This window comes from Rhinichthys klamathensis, unplaced genomic scaffold (assembly GCF_029890125.1).
Source record: "Rhinichthys klamathensis goyatoka isolate OS25496 unplaced genomic scaffold, OSU_Roscu_1.1 h1tg000670l_1, whole genome shotgun sequence".
NCBI classification, from domain to species: domain Eukaryota; kingdom Metazoa; phylum Chordata; class Actinopteri; order Cypriniformes; family Leuciscidae; genus Rhinichthys; species Rhinichthys klamathensis.
Genome location: NW_026607106.1, coordinates 494,541 through 506,324, shown reverse-complemented (window position 1 = coordinate 506,324; position 11,784 = coordinate 494,541). Strand labels below are relative to the sequence as shown.

The following is an 11,784-nucleotide window of genomic DNA, read 5'->3' as shown; positions in this document are numbered from 1 at the left end:
ATGGATGGATGGAGGGAGAGATAGATGAATGGAGGGGTGGATGGAGGGATGGATGATAGATGGATGGAGGTGGATGAATTCATTTATTAATAAATAACACACTACAACCATCATACTGCCCAAACTTAATGCACATCTGTATGTAAAATTTACAACAATAGCTGGCTTATACAGGATTGACAAAAATATGAGTGTTAACAGGAAACGGAGCACGTAGAATAACACATCTTTAGGGAGAAGAAAATAAATTAAAGTTAAAATAAAATAAAATAAATAAACAATAAATGAAGTGACAAAGGATAAATAAAAGTAATAAAAGTCAATTAAGGGGCATCAAGATCGTGTAGGGTCGAACAACAACTGCTGTAAATGGTTTCGAGATATCAGACAGGAAGGAGACGCGTTCTCGCATATGCGCAGTACAGATCGTGTTTCCGGCGCACGGATCGAGTAGCGACAGGGGCGGAACATCTGCAAATGGGATCTTGTTTTAACCACAGCCACATCCTTCATGTCATACTTTCGTCACAAGCACTCTGACTGTGCATGTAGATCAGTAGAAGATTGCCATAGCGTAAATGCCAGGTGGAGTAATGCAATGTACAACTGGTATTTGATTGAAAACTGCAGATTTTTAGATTTTCAGCTACATTTTATATTTTTGTAAACCGGTTCAATGGGAATATTATCAAGGTAAGTTTTAGAATTTCTCTACTTCTTCTTTTATAGTCACTTTTACCTGTATTTTTCCCCCCGACTCAATCATCTATTTTTCTAGTTTAATCACATGTTGATTATAGACTAAACAATATGATGATAAACACCTTAAATGTTTGTGATGCTTTTGTATATTTTATATGTATAAATATGTAACTATGTGTATGTATTATTAATTACATTTGTTTTATTTTCTTAAGTTTGTAGTTGTTATAACGTTTTATCTTTTTGAAAATTAAAATGAATTGAATTAAATTAAATGTACAATATAAAATGTGGTTATAGATTACCGATTTAAATGCCGTTACGTGTTAAAATAACATGTTTGCTTTCTTTGCAGTTTGCATGTGGGCTCTGTACAATGCGTTTGAGCAGGGCTGACCACAGTTTATGTCATTGTTTCTCCACAATGGCTCTATGGCAAGCCATATTCTTGCTTGTTTGTGGACTCATTGAGTGCAGTAAGTTTGCATTTATTGCAATATTACCATTCCTGTGAAAAAAAAAAAAAACTGTAAGAAAAAAAAAAGTTGCTGCCTTAAATTAGGTACAATCAACTTGGATGTTCAAGTCCTTTCAACTTAAATTACATTAAACTGACTTAAAAAAAGTTGAAAATTGCTTAACTTATTTTGATGAGTTAAAACAATGTAAAAACATATGTTGTCATAACGTATTGATCATATACGTATAATCTTTTATACTGACAGTCATATCATCTTGTAAAATAAGTGCAAACATCCTCAGAAGGATATAGCTGCAACAGTATGATTTGCCTTGTGTCCTTTGACCTAAGCAGGTGTTGCTTTGAGAAGAAACGCTGTACCGTTTCTGTAGCTCGTTTGACCACATTTCCTCTCACATCACTCTTTGCAGATGACGCCGTGTGCAGTGTGACCTGCACCACAGACTTCATCTCCAAGCTGAACTGCTCTAATTCTGACTCGGCAGAAACGGCTTCGTGTGATATTGTGGCAGATTGCAGGTACAGATCTAGCACATTGTGTTCTTACTTTTGAGAATGTGAATCTACTGAATCATTGTCTGGCCTCTGCTTATTGTTTATTTTTAACCTGCTATTACCATTGGTCAACATATTGTTTAATTAGCACGTTTCATGTCTCGCAGGGATGAATTTTCTGCTGTAAATGGGACCTGCAGAATCAAATCGCCACAATCCTGGTGCACAATGGAACCAGAGGATCTGGATGATGTAATATCCTATGATACCAACTGCTCTATCATAGTAACACAAATGGCCAAACAAGGCAATATGGAGACCCCGACAAGGCGTCACTCTGAAAATTTTGTTTTATACAAATCTAGTAAGTTCCTCTGTCCACTTCAGGAGCAGTGTAAAAATAAGCGCCATTTACAGTGAAATCCAAATCTGAGATCACTACAAAAAGTGCTTTGTAGTGAAAACACGCTCTTTAGATTATAAAAGTGTTTTTCAAACAAGTTGTTTGGGGAACCTAAAATGGTTCTTCTGTGGCATCGCTGCAAAAACCCCCTATTGGGGTTTTTTTTTTAAGAGTGTATGAGGATTTTCACAGTCTTGTAGGTTTTGGTTTGTCCTCTTTTGCTTTAAAGGGGTCATCAGATGCCTGTTTTCCACAAGTTGGTATGATTCTTTAGGGTCTTCATGTAAAGTTTGTAACATACTTTGGTTAAAATTCCTCAATGGTTGTGTAAAACCCTTTTACCTCCTCATAAACAGCCCTGTTCACAGCGACCAGTCTCTTTAAATGATAATGAGCAACTGCTCACCCCTCTCTTCTGTGGGGGGTGTCGACACAAGACATTAAAGTCCAAGGCCCTGTCCCAAATGGCACACTCCGGACTTGTGGACTTCCTCAGAGTCCACACTTCGGTGACGTCATGTAGTGGAGACCTATAGGGCCCTTAGCGCGAGTCCGCGAGGGCGCATTGAGAGTTATTTTTGGGACAGACTCGATCGTCACGCCGGAAACAGGAAGACGGTCTGATTGTTGTTATGGACAGGAGCTACAGGTTCGGGGAAATATGCTGCCTATCGTTGTTGTGTTTACATATGACTCAGTAAAGCCCTGACATTCAGGTCTATTTATTTAATGAATCATAATGCGCTCGTATTATTCAGCTCGCTATTATTAGCCTGTTTGAGACATCAACCACTGGTCGAGGATCATAATGTTTGTATAAACTTGTCATAAAAACCTAATGATAATTACACTTAAATATTTTCTTCTCAGCCATGTTAACAATTGTCCGTGAGCGAAATCTCCTCCCATCCGTTGTCTGATTGGCCTTTCGCAAGGATTCCTGGGTAGTTAAAGTGCGTGGAGCCTGCATCTATGCGAGCTTCGCGGAAGACCGCTTCAAGGGTACAAAGGGGGCGCTGCTGAGCACACTTCAGAGCGTTAAAATGCTAAACGGGGCGGCCTACGGACTCGTAGACTCGGCGAGCACGCGCAATTTAAGTCCACGAGACCGAAAGTCCGCATGAAGTGCGCCATTCGGGACAGGGCCCAAAACTGTCATGCCCTTCACTCGCTAACTTCCCTCAGTCTCGTTCACTCGGATGTACGTCATTGCTTACGTTGCATGAGTGCCCACTACTGGTGGAACCTTTGCAATAGGCTGAATCGGAACGTGTTAAGCCCTTGATCACTTAATCCACTATGGGGTTGATTTATTTTTATTATTTTTTTTTCCTTACGAAATTGTTTAATGCAGCATTCTATATGTATATAGGTGTGTTTGAGTTGTTTATTAAACATTTTTTTAAATAATTAATATATCATAGAGTTGTTTTCGGTGGGGTAAATTAAACGCAATTTGCGCTGACGTCACAATCGTGTTGCATTGTGGTATATGGAGCTGTCTGAAGTGTACATATGAAGTAGACTCAAGCGGCTTGATTATTGAGAGTGTGTAGACTTTTTGAGGATTAATAAAAAGTAGTGAATCGATTTTTTTTCATTGTATGGTGGTTGTGTCCACACACTGCAAAGACAAATCTATATGCAAACACCATATAAAAGTAAATTTTGCAACCGACGACCCCTTTAAAGTTTGTGTCAAACCTGATGATCATGTTCTCCAGCATGATTCAAGATGATCCAAAGAACATCTTGAGCGTCAGTGGAAGAAGAACATCTGACTGGCTGTGCAAAGAGTCACATGATCATCGTTAAACATACATCACTGATTAGTGAAATAGAAATTGTGCAGAATCTTGAATATCGCTACTTAATTTTACATCATAACCTTACTCAAAAATCCCTTAAACCTTTTTGGTTGGAATTGGATTTTAATCCCAGATTTGTAATGTGATCTCAGACTTTTTGGACTCCACAGTAAATCATCGGCCTTGTTTACTTCTGTACATTATTCACTAACATTTGTTTTGTTTTCTTTTTTTATAGTTAAGCTAATGCAACCTTTCAACCTAAGCATTGCAAAAATTGATGGGGGTTTCAACCTCACTTGGGATGTGGCTTATGAAGACCACTATCTGTATAAAAAATTATACTATGGAGTACGATTACGAACTAAAAGTGACCCGGATGAGGTAAAAGATCAATTTGTCTGTCCATATGGAGGGAAAATGACCCATATTTTGCACACTTTTTTTTTTAATATGCTGATCATTCCACAGAAGGGGCAAATTTACACTACGCAGCAGAACCGACAATCCATGATTATCATCAGTGAAAAACTCCTGCCAGGGAGGCAATATGTGGCAGACATTCAGGTCGCTGTAAATCCGGGGTGGTTTACATCCATGTGGAGTGAATGGAGCAACAGTGTTGAATGGACATCTGACTCTCCAGAGACCGATCAGTACTATTTCCTGCTGCTGGCACTTCCTGTTGTGGCGGTGGTGCTGCTGGTGTACAGTGGGAAACTGTGAGTATCACTTTTACTTGTCCAGTATTTCATCTTGGCTCGGTTTCACAGACTGGGCTTAGACTTTGCCAGCAGTAGGTCTTAGTTAAATTCGGGCATTTAAGTAGCTTTTTATAAACGTTCTTTTAGGGGGATGGTGTTAGTTAGTTAGTTAGTTAGTTATTTTCTTCGGTCATTTTGAACAATTAAATCTTAGGTCATATGTAATTCAAAAAATCCTGTACATAATACAATAAAAATAAAAAAATAAAAATAAAACAATGAAACAAATAGAGAAAGAAAAGAAAATTTAAAGACATTAGAAAGATAAATACAAAATGAGTACCTAGGAATTTAAATGCTAAATAATACCTGACCGAAGGGGTTTAGGCTGAAGTCAAGACTTATTTTGCCTAACCCCTTTTACAACAAAAACACTATGTCCAAAGATGACACAATTTTATGGTTTCTCTTATACCAAAAATGATAACATGTAAGCACAGAACTTAAACTTCAACAATCAAAATTATATTATGCATCCACTTTCGCTTACTTTTCTAATGTTCTTCATTCAAGTGTTCTATACTTTTCCATAATGTTTAACTTATATCTTTTCTTTAATGCATTAATAGTTTTAGAGCTCTTAAGTGAAATAAGAAGACTGTTCCATAAATTAACTCCTTTAACTGATAAACACCTTCTCTTAGTAGGTCCCTCTTCGCCATGGGTTTTTGTAACAAATCAATTCCTCTGAGGCTATATCTAGATTCTCTGATTCGAAACATCTCTTGTAAACAGTGAGGAAGCATGAAATTGTGAGCCTTGTACATCACAACTGCTGTGTAAACATCAACAAGATCATGAAATTTTAATATATTTAATCTAATAAAAAGTGGGTTTGTTGGGGCAAAATATTCAGCATAGCTAATCACTCTAATTGCTTTCTTCTGTAATAAAAAAATAGGCTGAATATTAGTTTTATAGGTATTCCCCCATATTTCCACACAATAGCTAAGGTATGGAAAGACGAGGGAATTATACAATATATACAATGCGTTTTGATTCACAAAAGTTTTTATTTTACACAGTATGGCAATAAGTTTTAAAATTTTAGTCTTTAGTATATATATATGCACCTTCCAATTTAACTTATCATCAATATTAATTCCCAAAAACTTTATTACATACACCCTTTCAATTTCTACCTCCCCAATTTTGAGTCGACATAGTTTGTTTACTACCTTGTTTCCAAATACAATATATTTAGTTTTTTGCAGATTTATGGAAAGTTTATTTACTTCAAACCATTTTTTGAAGTGTGTGCATCTCGAGACAAAACAATGGCACTGATGTATTTTAAGATATGATTGGCTTAAGCTTTGTTTGTGAAACTGGCACTTATGTTCCAGTTCAGATCTGCATTTGTCAAAAAAATTGCATTCTCAGTACTAACTGTTTACTTGCCAAAGATAAAGTTAAAAGTCTAGCTCCTCACGGAGGCCGCGAGGTACATTTTTAAGACTTTAGGGAATTGTACAAGCTCATACAGAAGTCACTTTGTGGGATATGGAGAAGTGAAGCAAACTCGAACCTCTCGCATTATGACTGTTTCTTCATTTATGAGTCACATGAGTGTCTTTATTATCTGTTAGTCATATGCCGTTGAGGCTTATATTAACCTTTCAAACCATCTAGATCAGTTCACTCCTTCTTAAAAATCTGAAAGATTATGTACTGAGAAGTTTGCCTGATATCCCACATAGTGACGGACTTGATAAAAGACTATCGACAAGTGTGATCCTAAATTTCGATAGCGCCTCCTCTAAATGAGTATTCCAGTAATCGATATGACGGCACTTACCGTATATGAATAGTCCTTTCTCACCTCCTACGTAAAAACCACAACAGCAGCAGATATGTTTGTGCAGACAGTCTATTTTCATGTAGGTCAAAAAACTGGAGGAAGTCAGAGCTACAAGCTCTGCAAGTGCATAAAGCTCGACAGTTTCCATGACAGCTGTTGTTTTCATTTGTTTTTCAGCACGTAATCATCATATGTCCAGAAATAACAGCCTGTTTTAAATGCATCCACCAAACTACACTCCAGTCGTATAACACTTTGTCTTTTTGCATGTGTAGAGGGGGCATCAAAAAGCCGACCATGTGGCAGCACATCCCAAGCCCGCATGAGTATTTCAAACCGCTCTACCATATACATCAAGGAGACTTTAAGGTATGTTATGCTTCTAAATCTCTTGTGCATAAGCAGAAGTCTCTGTGCGTGTAACATTAGGGGACTTTCATACATGCGACTTACTTAACCTCACTCGCAATGGGGGAATGTGACATTTCTCAAATGAGTCAGTCTGTAGGGGCTTCAAAGGAACAGGAGGGCTCACTTAACATTTGGTAGCGATTGCATTGAATATGAAAACTGAAAGTAGCAGTTTTCCCCTCTAATGGAAAGTACTATGAGTTCAAACCCAAACTCTGATAAGGTGGGTAGTTATAAATAGTTGTTTTTAACTAAAGGGGAATTTAGTGAATATTCCACTGGGTAGGCTAATGTGAGGTGAAAAATACTACCCTCTATCGAAAGCTCGGAACAAAAAAATAAAAAGGGAGTTGTTTCTTGTTGTTATTCCCTCAGAGCAACTCAGTAACTCTAATAGTCGCAGCTTGAGGATTTTTCTGAAACATTAGCGTTTTGAAATATGACTGTGTCGTGAACTTGCAGGACTCGAGGCACCAGCTTTATTTAACCATAGCAGTAAATGAGGAAATCGTGGCAGCTTTGTGGTGGTGATCTTTATTTTCGAACTGTAAAGGAACACATATTCCAGTAGAGGTCAGTAACGGGCTGCATTAGCAACTTTTTAAAACGTTTAGAAGGATATATTTAACAAAGTAGCCTACTGTGTGAAAACAGTAGAGGTGCGTTTTGATCTGCTCCGTGACACCCTGTGTAATTTTCCAACCCCCCCCTTAATACTAAAACAGATTAGGCCTACTCAGAAAATTCTACAAAATCAATAATTGATAAATAATCATTTTATACATGCATGTTATGTCTTTTGTTTTGTAGTTGTGCTGTTTTGCGTTCATATTATCAGTTTTTATTCGGTGAGCACAAAGCACCTTGAATACGAGTCATTTTTACTTCATAAAGCATTTAACGTTACTAACCATAAAGATGAAAAAGCTTTTAATGAATGATTTTTATTACCCAATTTTATATGAACACGTTTGAAAGTTCAGGAAATGATGATTGCGATAAGATAATCTGCAACTAGGCGTTGTTTTGACATTAAGCAGTGTCGGGTTCATCGGGTTCGTTTAGTGGGTTAGAAGGATCATGCGACACTGAAGACTGGAGTAATGATGCTGAAAATTCAGCTTTATCACAGGAATAAATGATTTTTAAGTTATTTTAAACCGTAATATTATTTCACATAAATCGTTACTGCATTATTGATCAAATAAATGTAGTCTTGTTGAGCATAAGAGACTTCTTTTACACAAAGTTTCAAATGGTAGTTTATACATTTCTCATGTTGCAGATACAATGACTTGAATGCACCTCATTAAGATGAACATGTTTTTAATTTTATTATTAAAATTTGGTAAAATTGTTTTAGGGGGCATAATGTTACAAATGTTAGAGTGATGCATGTCCTAATATCATAATGAAGACAAACAACTAATTAAAAGAATGACATTCTTGAATATAATCATTTGGCATAATCTTTTATAATTTCTCAGGGAAAAAAAAGTGTTAAGCAGTGTTGAACTTGTGCTAATCAAAGTCTTGGGATGCAGGAACATTTAAAATTGTTTTTGTTTGTATAATTTTTTTTATATTTTTAAGTTTTTATAAGTTTTATTTGTCATTGACCTTCCAACGAATACAAGATCAACAAGTGTATCATTTAGTAATATGGCAGGACTGTGGAAGTGACTGTCCCGCCAATTGGCCAGAAATCTTTCACACTTCTCACATACTTGCTGTTGATCCATCCAGTCTTTAACTTAATGTCTTTTATTTTCATCATGACCAAATAAATAAAATGATCTACTTGTGTTTTATTTCAGAGGTGGGTCGGACCAGTCCTGACGTTCAATAACTTCGATTTCCAAGAGAAGAGCACCTCTTTGCAGGTGCTTTGTGAGAACCAGCAGAATGACAGCTCAGAAGAACCTAGTAACAGCGGGAACGGTGAGCGGGACTTTGGTCTTGCGGTTCAAAACTCATCGAAACTCTACTTCCTTGGTGGCAGCAGTAACAGCGTCGCACACTCCGGCGGACACATATCGATGGACACCGTTACAGTGTCTGGTCAGGAGGGCGTCGTGGCCGACTGGTCCAGTGACAGTCACAGACGGAGCCTAGAGGACTTCCTCGATGGCAAAGACACCGATCAGAGAGCGGCTGAGATCGCAGACAGACAGCCTCTTGTACCTGAAGGCAGCGGGAGTTTACAGGGTTTAGACTGTGATGACTGGCATCTACAGGAGCACGACCTGGAGAACATTGAACAGAACTCGCTGGACTCTTACGGTTCCAATGAGGAGTCTGATGACGGTTACCCACAAATGGGATTGGATTTAGACACCATAGACAGTGGATTTCTGGAGTCAGACTGTTCAAGCCCGTCGGCTTTTGATGGGAACGAGCAGATAGAGACTGATTCACTGGATGGCGTGGGAGGCTCCCATTCAAATTATGTCAAACAGTGGGTGGCTTTTACAGCAGTTCAAGTTGATGCCCACAGCACTGGAAAGTAGCTGTTCATGGGAGTTCCTATTACTACATCGAAGTGAATCAACCGCAACTGAATAATAAACAGGAGATTGCGGAAGCGTCTATATAAAATATCTGAAGACATTGAATCCAATTTGCTCATGTGTTGATGTGAGCACTGCAGATTCTCCTCACACTGAACTCTTGTGGCATAATGCTACAAAACAGACTAAATGTTAGTCAGTTGTATGATCGTTCACAGGACATTGGTTTACATTAGGCTGCAGGACAGTATGCATGGTGGCATCTAGATTGGCATACTATCAATCATGTAGATCAGAGTTTGCGCAACTAATAATCATTATCCATCACTCTAATTGTACATTTTCTGTCATGCTCTATTTTTATCTGTCAGTAAAATATTGTAATGCTTGGCATTTTTAATGTGACATTGATATCACAAGAACTTCTGTGGCAACGATACTGAACAAAATCCCATGGATTATTCCACTAAACTATATTTGGAATGTTTAATTTTTCTCTTCAAATTGTCCCTCTCCTGGTCAGTTTTGCACTTTAAAACTATATTTTCTCCCCTATACTTCACTTCTAAATCCAAATAATTATGAAATCCCTTTTCATCTCAGAGTTAAAAAAATGTTTAGTAAATGAAAGTTACAATTACAAGAAATAAAGTCTCAGAGTAAAACTAAATAAATAAAAAGGCAACTATGACTTTATTTGTCACAGTTGTGATCTATAAAGTCATAATTGCCTTGGAGTCTACACTTTACAGAATTCTATAATTAACATTTCTTTCTATGTTGTTAACACAACCACTCCCTCTGGTATGCTAAAGTACAATTAGTGTGTCCTCCTAAATCATTGTCTGTAGCATGCCAAAAGTGCCTGGGTGGTTTACTATCCCAGCTAACAAAAATAGGTTCTAAGAACGTTTAGCTTACATTCCCATTAAGTTATGAAAACATTATTTCTTTAAAGCAGCACTAAGTAGGATTTGCGTTTTTGTCAAACAGCGACCCCTAGAGTCGCTGTGGAGTACTTGTACTGTCGTGAATAGCACTCACGCAGAGATGGCTCGCACTCACGGCCGGATCCCCTCCCCCTGTACACCGGTACCTGTTCAGTAGGATGGACGCTGTAACGAGTGGAAATAAGGTGTGGCCCCTTTAAGAGCTGCGCGCGCCCTGTTTAACTGTCGGCAGTCTGTATTGTATGTGCGCCTCGAACACCACATGTATACGGCGCCGGGTTATTTCTGTTTGATGCTCATTTTATCAGAATTTTATCAGATCTGTTTTTTGCCGTAAAGCAATTCGTTACCTCGCGAGACCTGATATCACACGATGCAAAGTTGCAAGGGTGGTTTTGCGGCTCAGAGGCACCAGGGGGGTGCGAGACGACCACCATTCAACACGAACGACCACCATTCAACACGAAATCAGTAATATAAACAATACAATGACTCCAAAGCTGTTCGGTTAAGGTAAAAAAGTTACTTAGTTCACCTTTAAGTTCTCTGAACGATCAAAAGTTAAGGAAACGTTCCATTTTATCATTCTTAAAACATTATGTTAACGTTACTTTTGAATGTTCTCTGAACATTCTCAAACAAGTAGTAGCATTTAAAAAATGTTTGATGAACGTCCAACAAAAACATTTCAGGAAAAAAGTCCTATGAACGATGTATCAATAACATTTTTATCCTAACATTATTAAAGATCAGATAACGTACTCGGTTACTAACGTAACCTCGGTTCTCTCTAGAGAGGGAACGAGAACTGCGTAAAAGCTTACGCTAGGGGAAAACCTCTTTTCCACGAGATATTGAAGCCAAAAATTATCCTTAATTTTTTATTAATGTAAAACGCTTTGCAGCAGCAAGCAGACACAGGCGAGACAGCTCGCGCGCCTATTGGCTGCTCTTGCGGCAAATGCAGCAGCCTATCGAGAGAGACTCTGCGTGACGTAATGACCAATGGGGGCAACTCGCGCCCATATCGTCACGTCCCGCCAGAAAAGGCGTGGTCTCACTCTATAAATATGCTCGTTAGGCTGGTACAAGCTGGTTTTCATCGCCGAAGCGAACCAGAGCGTATTCCAAGCACGGCAAGATACGCAGTACTCGTTCCCTCTCTAGAGAGAACCGAGGTTACGTTAGTTACCGAGTACGTTCTCTTACGAGAGTATCTCTCGTACTGCGTAATAGCTTACGCTAGGGAACACAATGCAACACGCCGTGCGTACAGGGATCCAACACCAAAGTCCCAGAGGCAACGCCCAGGGCCCATATAGTGCATAATCACCATGAACTCACATAGAGTGAAGGAAGAGAGGCTGGAAGCATCATTCCTTATAAAATAACACCCAACATGGTTATTACAGTTAAACGCGCAGCCAGGGTGAAGTTTTCAGCCTGAACTGGATGGTCA

General features: G+C 38.4%; 1 protein-coding gene across 1 annotated transcript; it reads left to right on the top strand.

The window, feature by feature from the left end:
* The first annotated feature begins 527 nt into the window (after positions 1-527).
* il21r.1 (interleukin 21 receptor, tandem duplicate 1) lies at positions 528-9,459 on the top strand. The gene is made up of 8 exons (XM_056241749.1): positions 528-693; positions 1,058-1,178; positions 1,594-1,702; positions 1,846-2,042; positions 4,128-4,273; positions 4,361-4,611; positions 6,730-6,823; positions 8,683-9,459. Exons 2-8 carry the CDS (start codon positions 1,079-1,081, stop codon positions 9,373-9,375), a joined length of 1,590 nt encoding a protein of 529 aa, XP_056097724.1. The 5' UTR covers positions 528-693; positions 1,058-1,078; the 3' UTR covers positions 9,376-9,459.
* The last annotated feature ends 2,325 nt before the right edge of the window (positions 9,460-11,784 follow it).

What these genes read in the sequence shown, in the direction of transcription:
- il21r.1 (XM_056241749.1), top strand. Translation starts at nt 1,079, where the DNA reads ATGCGTTTGAGCAGGGCTGACCACAGTTTATGTCATTGTTTCTCCACA. An exon ending in TTTTGTTTTATACAAATCTA is followed by an intron (nt 2,043 to 4,127) that starts GTAAGTTCCTCT and finishes CTTTTTTTATAG; the next exon opens with TTAAGCTAATGCAACCTTTC. An exon ending in TACATCAAGGAGACTTTAAG is followed by an intron (nt 6,824 to 8,682) that starts GTATGTTATGCT and finishes GTTTTATTTCAG; the next exon opens with AGGTGGGTCGGACCAGTCCT.